The sequence below is a fragment of the Myiozetetes cayanensis genome, unplaced genomic scaffold, assembly GCF_022539395.1.
Source record: "Myiozetetes cayanensis isolate MyiCay16 unplaced genomic scaffold, myiCay2020 scf5-8, whole genome shotgun sequence".
NCBI classification, from domain to species: domain Eukaryota; kingdom Metazoa; phylum Chordata; class Aves; order Passeriformes; family Tyrannidae; genus Myiozetetes; species Myiozetetes cayanensis.
The window spans coordinates 20,100,847-20,117,624 of record NW_026087742.1 but is presented as its reverse complement, the minus strand read 5'-3'; the positions used below and the strand labels follow the sequence as shown (position 1 = coordinate 20,117,624).

The window sequence follows — 16,778 nt, the reverse complement described above, 5'->3', positions numbered from 1 at the left end:
CACTGAAATACACACCTCATTATTCAGTCTTCTTTTACTAACATTTTTACCAGATACTTCATGAAGAAATAAGGTAAGTGACAACTGCATGGTGACTTAACCACCCACCTCATTTCCTGAAAGTCAGTTTCTCAGAGGATTCAAAAAAAATAAAACCAGAAAAAAACAGAACGAGAAAAATAAAGAAGATCCTGTGGTCTTTTAGGAGCCAGAAAACCTAAGTTAAGCTTTGGCAGGAACTTCCATCAGGACTTTCCAGAGAGCTGCAAGGAATTACATTTTCAAAAGGACTTAAAAGGTTTAGGAGCCTGTTTCATTGTTAAAAGTGATTTAGACTAATGAGCTTAAGCACTGCTGGATGTACTGCTTCATGCTCTGTCTTGTCCAGCCCAGTGAGGGGTAGGGTTCTCCACAGCTACTGACAGATTCAGACACAAGGGCTGAAATACAGGAACTCTCTTTCTACAGTTTCCAGAAGGAGGTGACTGGCCCTGAGCAGCAAAAGCAGACAGGAACACGGACCTTTGCCCAGGTCAGCATAAAACATCGATGGAGTGAGACCATGAGCTCAGGCTGGGCTGTGACCTTGAGCAGTGCCCCTCTGCTGCTCACAGGCTCAGTTACAAAGTAGAGATTCAAGGCAAGGGTACCTTCTGTGGCTGCAAACACCTTCACCAGAGGCCATCTGCCAAAGCTCCTCAGCCTGAGACACTTTGAAAAGCAGCTGTGAGTGCCCTGACAGTGGCACACACCCCCCGTGCCACATTCCCTTCTCTTGCTCTAGTCTGTGATTTCTTTCTTGTTCTAATGTGAAGTTTTTTTAGGAGAAATGGAGGCAAGTCACACATAAATACTTATCAAAATGTTTTATTCCATTTGCACTTCTGCAACAGAAAAGTGCTTTAAAAAAAATGTGGATGTACCATGGTATGCTTGACCTAAATTCTTCTGTGCTGTTCCTTCATTTTGTGAGAGACTCAAAATAACTCCTAAATATGTAAAATTTTCATGAAACATGAAAAATGACAAGCCTACTCATGAGCTGTAGTGTTTACTTTCTCAAAATTAAGTTGACAGGTTTTCTGGTGCTTTGTTTTCTATTGACAATGAGTCACCATTCTATGTCATGTAAGAATCTGTGAACTTTCACGTGGAAGGGTGGGGTAGGTAGGAGTGTAATTGTGGCATAGTAGTTATATCAGGTAGATGTTTCTGCTAAACTATTCAGAATTAAAGGAGTTTTTAATTTAAGCTTTCTTTTACAACATCATTAAAAAAACTGTAAATCAGTATTTTGATGCTCTCCAGCTCTCAGTACATAGATAAAACCAATAACTTTGGTTTAAACAAACTCCAAACTCCTAATAAATGGCCTGTATTCAATCATAAATTGAGTATCAATGAATATGCTGAGCTAAACTGGTTGCTTTTTCAGGATGGCTGAAAAAGTTATATAAAACCCAAGCCATTCAGCACATGTATGTGGCTCACAAACAGATTTTAGCAGTAAGGTCTATCTGCTCAAGCCTTTTGTTGGATTATACCCATCCAAAGCTCCATTTAAGTCAAGAGAAATGTTGTTTGAATTACAGACCGAGTAAGAAATTAATATGGACCCTTACTCCTGGCCACACATTAGTACCATATTTCTTTGCCATTGCAATTCTAATTCACTATGCTACCTGTTGTTTGGAGCTCATCTCACTACAAGTCTCCTAGGAAACAAATTTAGGAGCACACATACATTAGTGAGAATCCTGCCTCACATGAGTTTGCTTTGAGATGATGGAAGAGCACTGCTCCTCAGTTTGCTCACATTCACCAAGCCTGATACTGAAACAAGCCCAGAGCTCAGGGGAAAGAGTGAAAGGTCTGTGCTGCCCGTTCTTCATTCACAGCACACCTTTGCTTTTGTTCAGAAAGCCAGGGAACATTACTGCCTCTGAAAGTATGTTTTCTTTTTTCTCAGCTTCAAGTGGATGGCAGTTATGACAAAACCTGCCAGGGTTGCTGCTGTGCCAGAAACCACGTAGGCAATTCCCAGGAATGGGTTACTTCCTCCACTCCACACCACAGTTGAGAGAATCACGTGCTTCCTCCCCTTGAATTTGGAAACAGGGAAATCTGATAGAAGGATGTTAAGAATTCACAAACAAAGTTTATATTATTTCCAGGAGAAGAGAACGGAATGGTTAAATGCTCAAAAACCTTTCCAAGGCACAAAGAGTCTGGAGGTCTGCATTTGCTGCCAAAACTCCTTAGACTGATCTATCTCTGCTATTCTGGATCCAAAAACCCAGTAGCAGCTGGTGGTAAGAAATCCAGTTATTTTAGTGACAGTCTTTGTGTGCACCTGGAAATACTTTCTTTTTAAAAACATTGCAAATTTCAGATTCATAATTTATATAACTGCTACTGCATTATTTTGCTATGAAAACTTGAAAATGAGCCTTTGGGGCAGCTTTTCATGATACTCCAAACAGTCTCAGTGAGGATAAGTGCTCACCTCTACCTAATATGTTGTACCCAGAATGGTATTTGATTTTACCTTTCATCTCTCTCATGGAAGCTTTCAGAATAGAACTGTGCCATATTAAAAACCATAGCTCTATCAACTGAGAGAGAAGAGAAATTTACAGTCATCCTGACATAACTCCTGCTGACAAAAGGAGTGCTTTAGTCAGCAAAGTTCCTGCTGCTGGGTGTGACAGGGCATTTGCACCAGCACAAAAGCTCCTGTCAGTCAGCACGTGGCCCAAATCCATCAGAAGGCTCTGCTGACCCAGGCATCCCGTGCTGCTGGACACCTCTGAACACTGTGCTCCCCAGTAAGGCAGTCCACCCATCTGATTAGGCCAGTATTATTTTCAGCTAAAACAGCATCTTCAACCATCCCTTTAGGCTCCCATTCTTCAGTTTTACCCTTTGTGTGATGCACCTGTGTGCTGTTACCAGCCAAAAGCAGCCCCCTCAGAAGTCAGACCCAAAGTCAGGAGGTGCTGTTTGAGTAACAACCCTTACCATCCTCTGCAGGAGCTAAAAAGAGTCCATTATCACAGTCTCATTTTTCATGGTGAGTCAGTTTGGGGTGTTCTGTGCAGTTTCTTTGCCAGTTTACCACAAAAATCCTACTCGCTCCCATCTCATTGTAATTATCTCTCAGTCCTAGATAATATGAAAGGATACTGTAGGAAATACGGAACGTGTAATTCCCTGCTGGCAGCCCATCCGCAAAGTGCCTGATCCGTTTGACACGGCGGTAAAGATTTCTGAACGTGGCAAAGGCTGACACTCGCATCCAGATGATGAAGTCATCATTGACATAACCGGTGTTCCTTTCATCTTCCTCATCTAACAGATACACTGGCTTCTGCCAGTAAGGAGGTCTTGCTGTCCCTGACGGAAAAGAAACAAAGCAGGAAAGACACACTGTCAGTAAAAACAGTGGTTTGCTGGCTAAATTCTGGGCCTACTCAAAACCAACGCAGAATATGAGATATGGAATGGGCACGAGACACTGGCCAATATTCAGAAATTATATATGGTAGATAACAGTTTTCACCCAAGCAATCTCCACTCACCTCAAACATGAATGAACAGTTTAACAGTACCCAGAGGTTGCCACACACGTTAGAAACTTCAAGCTCAGGAAAAACAAAGTGACTTGCACACATGAAAATACTGTTTATTCTGGATTCTTGTTGCCTCTTCAACAAGCCACGTGCTCTCTATGATGAGGAGCTTGCCTTCATTTTTATACATCATTTTATTCCTGTACAACCAGAGAGGCTCCTTTTCGCAGCCTAATGGCACGGCCTCTGATATTTAGAATGTGTCTCATGAAACTTAGCTAATTAACTCCTGCATTTTGCATCCAGCACAGCACTGCCCTGATGCAGAATAGGAAGTTTTTAGTCACACTTCAATACAGATCAACCATAACAACAAAGAGCCCTAGGACACAGGTCTGAAAGAACCAGTGACGAAGGCAGCTTCAATTGTCTTACAACTGCCTAAGAATCTTCAAAGGCACCAAGGAAAGATGTGACATGCAACTCTCCTTTACAAATGTTTCCAAAAGGAAAAAAAACCAAAGCAACTGTCTCCTTGTTTTCCTTAGCCAGATTAAGCATTACAAGAAACTATACAGAAAGGTGTAGATTTGGGCTAACTTCAGTCTTCCAAACCCATTTTTTTCCAATTTTGTGGAGACGAAATGTGGCCACCAAATGAAAAAATAAAAAGGTGATATTTTGGCTAAATATGTCTTCTGCTCTCAGTCACCCTCTGAGCTGCTTCTCCAACCTGCTTTGGTATTTCTTCTAAAAGGGATTTTTCTCAGACAGAGAGACATGTGACCAAGGAGGTAGGGAAGCCATTGAAAAATAAGGAATATCAGCAGAAGGAACCATTCTTACCTGCAAATGCAGAAGAGAGATTGTACGATTCAGGATTGCGAAACTTCACATTTTTATCCGTCCACCAACTGTTTCCAGTCCTCAGCAGTGGCACTTGAATCACAGATGAGTTACGGTTGTAAAAAAGATCAATAGTATCTGCAGGGAACACAATAAGCAATACCTTTGAGTAAAGGACAGTCATCCTAATTACCGGCATGACTAACAAAGAAATGTCACACTGAAGCATCTTTCAAGGGAATAGAAAACGAAAAAAGTCCTGGGAAAGGTTTCATCATGACTGCGTACAGAACTCCGTACATTCTAAGAGAAGGATTAGGGTTCCAGAGTCGTAGAACTTTGGAAGTTTTAGGTTGAACCTACTCCTACAAATAACCCTATTGAAGAAACAATGCCTTGTAGAAACATGGGCACGTATCTCATGTCCATGAACCCCTGTGGGATTAACTTCTTTACAAATCACTTTCAGAGCTCTCTAGCTAGTTACAGAAGTTACTCTCCTAGTACTCTACTACTTTCCCTAGTATTCCTTTGGCAGTTGCCCTCAACTGATTGCTTTGCTATATATAACATGTGTTTTCAGGGAAGAGGGGAGAGGTGAAAGCACTGTCAAGGGAATCAGAATCCACGATACTTTGGAGAAAATTTTGGTTTAGTTTTATACCAGTTAGAGCTTGTCTATCAACTTGGACATGAACACTTTCTTCAATCAAAAAACATTTAGTTAGAATTGTGGTTAACCATGCCATCCTGTTTCAGTGGGTGAAGAGTACTTCTTTTATCCATTATATTTTCCTACTTAGATTAGTTTAACAAAAGGCAAAAATAATAGAGGTCTCATTAACACCTCTGTAAACACCTTGGTGCCAATGGGATGAAGCAGGGATACTTGGATGATAGAGAGGGGGAGAGGCTGCTTTTTAGGGGACTTGTAAAACACAACTCAGCTGCATGACATCAGTGAAAACATACCTTTTTTTATCCCACTACAAAACCTGTGTTTACACTCCTTAAAGCTCAGACACACTCTTCTGAGGAAGTGATCATTCCGTGTCCCACCAGCTCCCCATCTGCTTGTCACCAGTTCATTAACAGGAGTTGCAATTCTCTGAGCTCTGTCTGCTTAAATGCTTGCCTTGACTGCTCCCTTGCCTGCTACCTTGGGTTAAAAACCTTCCCCGTGGCAGGAACTTGGCCATCTTCCTCACGTTATAGAACAAGATCAGAGAGCAGTTAAGACAACCAGCTAAACTGCCAAAAGCAAAAGGGAAGCACCTTCTCTCACAGGAGAGGGTCAGAAACGAGCTACCAGAGAGGGGACATCAACTCCTTCCCCCACATCACCAGCAGATGGAACTTTTCACCACACTGTGCACTAAGGACAGATGCAAAGGCAGACGCTGGGAGGTTCACCCTCAGCGGGGGCTCCAGAACACTGTGGGCTGCACACAGGTAGCTCTGCTGGCCTAGGTCTGAGCCCAGTCCAATAAATCAGACTTCCAGGGCAGCAGGTAGGTGCCCAGGCAGATGAAAATCAAATGGACCTAAAAGTTACTGAATGCAGCTGACCTTCACAAGTCTTCTGGTGTGAGTGGCTCAGCTGCTTGAAAACAGCTGCTGCCTTGCCAAAACCTGCTGTGTGCAACAGGTTAAAAAAAAGGGGGTTGGGGCAGAGGGGCAGAGACTGGCGGACAAAAAAGATGGAGTAGGGGACAAAAGTCTGCAAAGGTTTTTTGTCTCCTTTCTTTCCAAATAAATACATTCTGAAATCTCCTAAACTCACAGGCAGGTTACGCCCACTAAGTTACTACAAAGAAAATCTAACCCCAGATCAAATTAAAACTATATATGTTTCCAGCATTCAAAGACCAAAACAGAAACCACATAGATCCAAAGGTCCAAACCAATGTGGAGAAATCTGTCACCTCCTTCTAAGCACACCAGTGTGGGAAGGCACAATCTGTGCTCTCCCATCACTGTACGAGAATGCACTTTTTAGAAAGGAAGCACACTAAATCTGTTGTATCATTGTTCCTTATTTCAACAGGGACTCAGTTCCTCAGTCCTGCTATATATTCACATTGAAAAGGCCCTAAAAAAAAAGAAAAATCTCCCTTAGTTTCAAAACAAGGGGAAAGTTACTAAAGAGTAGGAAGCAGAGCCCCATATTCACCAGAGTTGCAGCACCAAACAACAAAACTTTTTGTGGGAGAAAGACAGAGACCTTGCAACATCAGACTAGTAACGGGGAGGAGTTTCAAGTATGGGGTAATGGAATAGTTTCAAGTGGATATCAGTAAGGTGGGTGTGGAAGGTACGCACATACCATTGAACATGCTGTTGGCGATAGCCCCGCACGGCGCCATGGGGGTCCCATTTCGGTAGGTGGTGAAGGGCGCACAGTAGCTCCTCTGAATCTGCATTCAAGGTCACAGAACAGTCAGGCACAGACCGGGGGTTTTGTTTTAATATGCTGCTGTCCTCCCCCATTCCTTCTTCTGAAACGCCACTGAACAATTAAGCCTCCAGTACCTTCTGGTGACATTAGAGAAACATCCAAATGAATGAGTCTGTAGCTGGGGAACACCTTCCATATCATGGCAAGTAAACTTAAGGTCTTCACCAATTTCTGCTGCACATTTGCAAGCTCCAGACTACAAAACCAGATTCGGGGATCTGCTGCTGTAACATGGCTACAGCTGAAAATGTTCCAGGGCAGCCTTGGTTTATCACAGAACATCTTATTTTTCCTTCTTTTTAATTTTGACCTGGACTGCTTTAGTGCTAGAGAACAGCAGATATAGTTAGCCACATTACTGCAGTTTGACATGGAGAAATCTTGATGTATGAACTGAAAAACAAAAGTCCACCTCAAATTTATCACATGTCCCCTATCCTAGGCTCATGGGAAAACTATAAATCTTCAGGTTTAAACATGAAATATTTTCAAGTAACTCCAATGAGCTGTGTAACTGATAGGCACAAAAGTCAAAAGCAGTTTCATCTGGATGCAAACAAACAAGCTGACAGGACACTTAGAGAAGCAGATGTATGAGGAACATGTCTTGAACGTTACAAGAAGCATTTCATAGAAACAACAGGTTATTATGGCACAACCATCATAACATACTGAAAGGACAGCACGTGGATTGTGTGTATATTAAGAAATGCTACTTTTAAGCCAAAGAAAATATGTTTTAGATTTGTAAGTAAAAAAAACTGAATGCCATGATTGCATTCTCCAATTTCCTTATGCAGGTCTGCTGCAGGCAATGCTGTCTGGCTCCCTCTTTAGAGCTCTAAATTGCATGCTTAGAATGCTACATGATCACTTATTTCACCATAAATCTTTTCCTCCTCCTTGTCTGCTTCCACAGCCAGATGGCAAAATGAAAGACTAACTTAATTCCCTAACCCTATAATAATAGCACAGCTTAAAACATTTCTGGCTAAGACTGAAAATGTGAGAAGGAAAAGCTTTCTGTAAATTTATTTGGAAAAGACAACGTATTTTTGAGCAGCACTCCCTACAGTGTGCAGGTTTGAGAACTGCAACACTGGACTGACAGCTTTTATCCCCTCCATCTTTCTCTCTTATTAACTTATTAGACCTAATGCCCATAGCAAGCATAAAAGCAGAGACCAAACACTGAAAACCTTTACTTTATCATTCCCTAGAGCCATCTAAACACACTTAACAGTTATGCCTAGTTAGCTCTCCATATGGTAAAAGATGCACCTGCTGGTGATCTCATAACATAAAAAGAAAACTTACGTTTACATTTCGACCCAACAGTTGTGCATCACTTCTGGAGATCACATATCGACGATGGTTTTGATAGAAGTTTTGCAGACCATAGTACATAAAAACATCACCCTAGAATCGAAAGACAAATCCCTTCAATAAGGTGAGTTCATGAACACAATGAGAAATCCTATTACTTGCTAAAAAAGAGAGGGGAACAGAGTAGTCAGTTTATATTTAAGTGTTGGTAACTACACTCTAAGCAATTCAGCAGACACAGCCTAGAATCTAGTCTTTACCCTAACTGAAAGTTTTGGTATTTTGGCACAAAATTAAACATACTTTTAAATTACCAAATGAAACCTAAAATAAAAACACCTCATAATTATTTTACTCAAGATGGCATGGTTGGCCATGAACTTGGCCAATGAATCATTTCACAGAGACAGACACTCATTTTCCACAAAAGAAGGTGCACAAAAACTTTCAAATTAAAAGGAGAATGCTAGGCAGGTAAATCAAGCATGAAAAGATAATTATTCAACTATAACCCCCCCCATTATTCAGTTAAATTAACTTCTCATGTCAAACATCACTGTAATCTGAAGAATTACAAAGTATTTTAACAGCCTCTTCAATACTGAAGAATCCTAAAATGACTTCATAATTTAAACTGCACTATAATTTTAACAGATCATTTATGCAATACTAAGTATAACATCTCTTCGGTGGAACATGAAGCATTTTAACAGTCTCAACAACATGCCCTGCTAGTTTAGGACAGGAAATGAAGGATACTTTTTCCAAATGAAACTTCAGAATCACATTGCTAGACTTGAGTTATTTCAAGGACCTTGGGGATTAACAGCATAACCCTTGTAAAAAAGACTACAGGGGTTTACTTATGTAAAGTGGTCAGAGCTTCAGATTTCCTTCTCAAGAGCTTAGCAGTGCAGTAACAACTAACCCCAGGCCAAGGGCAAGGGTTTGCTACTGACTCAGAGGGAGATATAGAGAGACGTCACCTCCACAATCAAATCAAATTTCCTTCACCCCCATCTTCTCCTTGGATATCTCCCAAATAAGGACAGAGGTAGTCTGGTCTTGATTATTTTTAACAAATACCAAAATGATTAATGAGGGCAAAAGCGTAAAATTTTGAGTATTTCACGCTTTGAAAAAGTACCAAGAAAATGTAGTCGGGAGCTTTACAGAACAGAATTAGCGTATTTTATCACACAGGGATATAAGTAACAGGTGCTACTAAGCAACTTCAGTTGTTTCTTACATCTACTTACCGATATATCTTCCTTTAGCGTGAAATTAACAGAACAATGGCATTCCTTATTCCAGTTAGAGGAATTTTCACGGAATTTTGAGCAATCTGAGCATTTATCTGAATAATCTATCTGTCAGAAGTGAACAAGTAGAGATATTGTAATAAAGGACATGTGCATAAGAAAAGGTTTTAGCTCCAAGACTTCTCAGAGCAGTTTTCTTCTAAGTGACTCTGCACTGCCAAAAACATTGTTAAAAATGAAGAGGCAGAGAATGAGGACTTGGCCTCAACGAACATTCACAAAATTTATCCCCACTTTAAAGCCGTTTTAGAGCCTTCTGATGACTGTTGCAGAACCTTCACATCTGCTCCTCGGCAAAGGAGTGCTGAGTGAAAAACGCTTCTGCACCTTCTGCACTGCTGGCTGACCAAGTAATGCTTGACAAATCTCCACATGCATCACAGCCCACCCCTGTTGAACAGCCTGGATGTAGTGCTGAGTATTGGCTCCAACCAGGAGTCTAAACAACACCACAGGTATAAACAACCTCGCCTCCAGGAGGGATTTAAACATTAGGAGTCCCTGTATTTTAAGATTTTGCTCTGGCGAACCTATGTTCTTCTAGCACCAAACACTATCAAAGGGATTTGTTTATTTCCCTTCAAAACCCCAGGAAATAATGGCAACATTTCAGGGATTACCAGCCAGTAGCAGCAATTATCACCCATATTTCAGACATTACCACCCAGTTAACCACCCCGTGCTTGGGTTTTATTGATAACTGACAGCCTCTGAAGATTTTCACAGGAATACTACCTGTTGAACATATGTCCAGGGCGTGAAGCCATTGCTACCACTTTATTCAGAAGTAAAAATTCAAAGCCTTTCCCCTCCAAACCTAGCCCACTTTCTACTTTATGGAATATCTAAGAGCACCACCCCCAAACCAACCTGGACTTCTCTGACGCTGTTTGCAGACAGTATGAGGCAGACTCCCACAATAAGGCAGAACGTGCCCGTGAGGAAGAAGATGGAGAGCACAGTTGCAATATTAAGCTGGGGCTTCCAAGCTGGCAGCCTCTGCTGTTTGAATGCACTGTTATCTGGACATCTGGAAGGACATGCTTCTCCTTCTTGTGAAGGAAAGTTTGTCTTGTTTTTCATTTTCTTCTTGGTGAGAGGAAGGAATAAAGTACTTGTGCTGGAGAGTGTTTAAGCTGAGATACTGTCTTTATTATTGGGAGACTGTATTGTTTGTTCAAACCTGCGTTATGGCCAGGAATTACTTATTAACTACATTTCTCTCTTCCTTGTTTTCTGTATTTGTGCCTGGATCCCCATGATCAGCTTGTACCAATCATATGATTGTGTACTTTGATCAGGGTGTCCAGTTCATGCTTCTTGGAAAAGCTTAAATACGTTTTTCCTGCCCCACAACCTAGTAGGATTTGTTATGTCTTACTCATTTGCAGGGATACTGTCAGCTATACCGGAATTTCCATGTAATTTCAGATGCATTATTTCTTCTCCCTTCACTCCCACAGCTGCCCAGCTAACAGGCAAGGCATACAACGAAAGGAATTCTACTCCAAATGCACTGGATTCCACTTGGGAGGACTGCAGGCACTGAGACAGCACTGGACAGAAAACATTGCTTTGAAGACCAAACCAATTTTCTTGACCTATTACATTCATTGCTATTGGCTGAGATGTAATTAAAGGTTGTAAAAAGGTTATGTGTCCTTTATCACAGAAGAACTACTCGTTTTCAAAATATCTGATCTGGATCAATGGCTTTCCAAGATACTGATGATTTGATCACCTCTATTCACCTTGTTCTCTGAAAAAGAATCCATCCATTCCCTACTATCCACAATGACAGAAGAAACATCCAGAGGTCATCGCCTTTTAATTTCAGTGGACAAACAGAAGAATATTTGTGGCACATTTCAACAGTTTAACCAAAATAAAATCTTGATATAATATACAGATAATTTATCATGCAAAAGCAAAAAATAGCATTTGGCCAGCTATTACTGAAATTCATACAACTTTTGCAAGGACCCTCTGGGGCAAGAACTAGATTACCATCTCATGAGAGAAATACTTGTCTCCTTTGGGACAGCAGAAGAGAACAGAAAATCAATACTCAGGTTTGCTCATCTTTGAAGTCTTAATAGTGACATATAGTACTAAATCTAGTAAGTGAAAGCAATAATGTAATTCTAATTTCAGTATGACATTGTTCCTGCTATAAAAATCACACTAGAACTACAAACAAAACTTCTCTTTTATTATTAAAAGGGAAGCTGAGAAAAAGTTGCAATGTGCATTCTTGCTGTCTTGACAGACTTATGAAGAGCCAAAATTCTTGATTTCATCACCCGTTCATCACTTGCCAATTGCAGGCAGGATAACAGTAAAATGCAGATGCAAATTACTTCCTTGTCGGTAAACTCATCAAAAAAGTCCCAGCTTCACAGACCCCTCTCTGCACAGCTTTATAATACTCATCTCCAGTAGGTCAATTGTTTCTTTCTTTATCTGAAGAAAACAAAGAAAGCATAAACAGTTACTATTTATTCTGATTATTTATTTACTCAGATACCTTTCTACAGGACTAGAAATTAAAAAAATTCCCACACAAGGTCCTGTAGAATGCTCCCATTTTCTAGATCACCTAGCATTTGCTCTACAACCCTGAAGTACAACTACGGCTCCTGAAGTCCCAAATAACATGGCTACAGGAAAGCTGCCACTGGGAAGCAGTTAAAGCATTGCCACAGCAAAATGTCCATCCTGGGCTGGAAAATCCCTATGGAGCTTTACAGAGTAACAACTGGGAGAAAGTAGATGATGGGCAGTACCAGAGGCACAGCACTGTCTGTGTCTGAGGCACCTGAATGAAAGTGAGCCTGAAGGTCAGGTCTGTATGTGCTGCATGCAAAGTACTTTGGTTTATAACACAGATACGGCTGTGGCTTATTGCTTATCTCAAGATAAAAGACAAATATATTACAGAGTAAATATTGACTACATATTTCAAAGGGAACACAAGATTCTTTATCATCATGGTTAGTCCAGAGTTTCCCTATAGCACCCTCTTCCCACTTACCCTTCTGTGCCTCCCCTTTGTACAGGAACAAATGATGTAAGAAGGCCTCACCAATTTCTATTCCACACTGGATGTGCTACATGAAGGTGAAAACAGCTGTCTTTCTTTCACACACCTTTTCCATTTCTCACAATCTTTTTTACTTTCATGAAACCTGACACTTCAGCTTTCCGTATTTTCAAACGTACTTCAGGCTCAGTCTGCGTATTGTTTGCAGGCAATACAATATTGTTTTTGGTGAAAAAAGCTCCACTTGAATCTTATGAACAAGTAATTTGAGGAGTTGAGGCAGCTCTGTATTGCCATCAACTCTGTACATAAAAGCTTTCAAAGCAGGAAGCTTGTCCTTTGGTCAGATCAAAAAGGATAAAGTCCATTTTTATTTAGACCTTTATGCTTTACTATAACTCCAGTGTGCCAAGACAAAGTCTGATAAACTCATTCACTCCTCCTGTGGTTTCTTTGAGAGCTTTCTTTTTATCTCCTTCTCTCCATTGTTTGGGATGAATGAAGCAGGAGACACAAACAGAGAATAAAAAAATCCAACAGCATTAACTAATGAGATGTTGAGGCAACTCACAGAGCTGTGGATCAGGGCACTATCCATTCTGTGGATGTGATGGGATACAGAACTGTCATGTGGAAAGATTCATGTGTCTTTAAAATCATGTATTTATCACAATATATCACTGTGTACACAATTCTCTAGGAGAGTACAAAACCAGCAAGTAGAATGGACAGGTGCTCCCAGCTGTTCTTGCTTTCAGGTGTAATTACAATGAAATTTAGCAATGTGACACCTTAAATATGCAAACAAATTACTGACAATTGAGGTTTGCACTAAAAATAGGCCAGTAGGCTTAGTTTCTAATTTTAAGTGTACAATTTTTCCTTCACAACTAATACTGGATAAAAGAACTTAGTACGTCAAACTGCCAAATCTCTAAATTATGCTTTTGGTATTTCCTCTCTGAGAAGACTTATCCATAGCATGTATCCAACAATTTTTATACAATTAGAAAAGCTAAGACTGTATTCCATATTTCAAGTCTACAAGTTGATGCAACATCCCATTGGTTTCTCTGTGGTGTTAAGATGCTTTATCACCACACTATTTGCATATCTTTCACTGCTGACATTCCTTGTAGGTAACTTTCAGGAATCTGACTGAGGTCTGCAGTGGGAAAAATAACTGCAAGATACTCCACTTAGACAGCTCAAAAACCTTTCTGTATGTTGTATTTACCTGAGTCAAGTGCAGGTTTGAAGATTTTTCTGTAATTACATATTCACTGGTTTGTAATCACACATCAATATCTACTGCTTACACTAACACTATATATGAAGGTGTAACATTCTTACTTACTTGGGTTTAGTTTGAACTAAGCCTTAGCTTTTTATGTTAAGATAACTTTAAGATTTTGCCTTAATAAAACACACTTGGAGTCACAATTTTTGGCCTACATTCCTAGACACGCAGAAATGCTGTGGTGCTACCAAGACTGAGCTGAAGGGGATAGTTCAGGTTTGCAATAGCCCAGAATGAAATTACAATCTTTGGTTTTTTGAGGTGCATCTCCTATGTTTTACAGTATGCATATTTACTTCAGTTGACTTTGAAAATCCATCCCACTGCAATCAGCACCTTTCATATGACTATGCTTGTGAATTTGTGTTTTCTGTTCTTTAAGAAACTTAAGAGATATGTGCCAACATCATAGAAAAAGCCTTATGTGTTGACCACACGAGGGAGCCTCCTTGCCTCTAAAAAGCAAAGCCACATTTTTTTGCTATGTATTTCATTTCTGCAATGTATTTTTTTGTGGGACCCTTTTATTCGAGATTATTAGAAATATCTGTCTTTGTATCTGTGTGACTGTAAAATGCAGCACATTCAAATACATAGACAAGTACATAGATGGATTAATGACTGCTAACGTGTTTCGCTTCAGTGTAATGTCCATATGCAAAAAATGTCCTCTTGCCTGGAGATTCTGCACGTAGGCCTGCTCTAATGTGCAAAAAAGTGAAAACACTGGGCAGGAAACTGGGAATTTTGTAACAACAAACGAAGAAGTCTGGCTCTTCATCTGACTAGATACCAGGTGATGCCCCACGGCATATGGTAAACATACCTTGTCACAGCAACAAATACAAAAGCTGGATTACAGAATTGAAAATAATTGTCAATTATCCTGAAAAGAATCTACAAATGATGGATGGCTCTAAATAGTTTGTACCCTATGTCTTGTAAAAAAAAAGCGTTAGAAAGGAAAAGAAAAAATGGAGAAAAAGAATGAGAGAATTGTCTGAAGATTTACTTACAAGACATTATCTTACTCTCAGATGGAGAAAAATAAGTGCTTGTCCAAAGTTTTATTTAGTTTTTGAGGAAACTTTTCAGAGAATCACAGAATATTCTGAGTTGAAAAGGACACATAAGGAGCATCGAGTCCAACTCCTGGCCCTGTCCAGGACTATCCCAAGAGTCACACCATGTGCCTCAGAGCACTGTCCAAATGCTTCCTGAACTCTCTCAGGTTTTGTGCTGTGACCCCTTCCCTGGGGAGCCTGTTCAGTGCCCAACCACCCTCTGAGTGAAGAACCTTATTCTAATATCCAAACTAAACCTCCCCTGACAAAACTTGGGGCCATTCCCTCTGGTCCTGTCACTGGTCAGCAGAGAGAAGAAATCAGTGCCTGTCCCTCCTCTTCCCCTCCTAAGGAAGCTGTAACTGCAATGAGGTCTCCCCTCAGTCTCCTCTTCTCCAGACTGAACAGACCAAGTGCCCTCAGCTGCTCCTCATACAGCTTCCCCTCAATGCCCTTCACCATCTTCACTGCCTTCCTTTGGATGCTCTCTAATAGCTTAATAGCTTTCTTATATTGCTGTGATCAAAACTGCCACAATATTCAAGGTGAGGCCACCCCAGATCAGAGCAGAGCAGGACAATCCCCTCCCTTGCCCGGCTGGTGATGCTTTGCCTGGTGCCCCCAGGACACGGCTGGCCCTCCTGGCTGCCAGGGCACTGCTGACTCACATTCAACTTGCCACTGACCAGGACTCCCAGGTCCCTTTCCATGGCACTGCTTTCCAGCATGTCATTCCCCAGTCTGTAAAAACATCCAGGGTTGCCCCATCCCAGGTGCAGAATCCATCACTTTGCCTTGTTAAACTTCATACAATTGATTGCCCAGCCCTCTAATTTGTCAATGTCTAGGACTTTGTACAAAGTCCTCTTACTGAGAGAACTTCCTGGGAACAGGCAGAATAACTATCTAGCATAAACAGGGTAAATTCACGGCACAACCATAGAATTCACAGCTCTGACTTGCAACGATAAAGGAAAAAATCTTTCTCAGGAGGTAATTTCAAGACCTGAGAGTACGGATCTATCAGACAATGTTGACTTCTTTGTGTTTCTGTACCACTGAAGACAGCTTTACAGAAAGAAAACTTCACTGACAAAGATCTTAGAACTAGAATCAAAAGTAATGAATATCCAAAATATAATATATAGAGGTGCTTATACAATACCTCAGGGATGTCCATCATTCTCCTCAGTTTCTGATCTCTCCAGTTCCAATCCAGAATCATATATTTGGTGGAGTTCAAGCATAGGCCATCTAAAAAGACAACATAAATTTTACTACCAAGATAATATGACATGTGCTTATCAAAATGATTTTTGGCTTTTACATCTTTTGCTGTCTGTTTCCAAGGAATCTAATCTTTGAACACTTAAGTACTACATTTGCTGGTTGGAAAACTAATGCACTGACACTGCAAACTCCCTTAGCCACATAATCCCATGCCTTTTTGGAAGATAAAACACAAAAGCAGAACAACTACTGTTGCCAGGCTTGTCAAGAGCTTAACATCCTGCCAGAAAATAATTCCTCAAGCTTCCTCTTGATGAAACCGCAGGAGTTGAATTTCCACAGCTGATGTTGTAACTGGTAAGTTACAAAGACCCTAGTCCAAAAATTCACATTAATGGGAACTGACAGTGTGCACCAATTTACAGGACTGGGTGCTGTGTGAATGTGAGTCAGGTCAGTAGTGCTGTTGAAGAATCTCTTTATCCTTCAAATGAACAGTGGTGAAAAAAAAAAAAAAGGTCCTTTCTAAACTTGCCTTTCAGCTGTTCTCCTATTTTTCCCTGGTCTTCAACAAGATGTCCACCATTTTTTCCCAACAGTTTTGATTTCTCTCCATT

At 40.6% G+C, this 16,778-nt stretch overlaps 2 protein-coding genes across 5 annotated transcripts in view; both read right to left on the bottom strand.

Moving 5' to 3' along the window:
• Positions 1-851: 851 nt before the first annotated feature.
• Positions 852-11,200, bottom strand: LOC126649193 (cell cycle control protein 50C-like). Its single transcript, XM_050333130.1, has 7 exons — positions 10,395-11,200; positions 9,462-9,572; positions 8,194-8,295; positions 6,745-6,835; positions 4,419-4,556; positions 3,187-3,396; positions 852-2,124 (listed from the first exon to the last, which is right to left on the bottom strand). Exons 1-7 carry the CDS (start codon positions 10,605-10,607, stop codon positions 1,934-1,936), a joined length of 1,056 nt encoding a protein of 351 aa, XP_050189087.1. The 5' UTR covers positions 10,608-11,200; the 3' UTR covers positions 852-1,933.
• A 135-nt stretch (positions 11,201-11,335) lies between these two features.
• Positions 11,336-16,778, bottom strand: part of CMSS1 (cms1 ribosomal small subunit homolog) — a 222,780-nt gene continuing 217,337 nt past the window's right edge. For all 4 annotated transcript variants that reach the window (XM_050333133.1, XM_050333135.1, XM_050333132.1 and 1 more), the window contains exons 9-10: positions 16,097-16,185; positions 11,336-11,987 (exon numbers count right to left, since the gene is read on the bottom strand). In XM_050333133.1, coding sequence (XP_050189090.1) covers positions 11,904-11,987; positions 16,097-16,185 — 173 coding nt within the window. In that variant the 3' untranslated portion in view covers positions 11,336-11,903. The remainder of the gene's footprint in view (positions 11,988-16,096; positions 16,186-16,778) is intronic.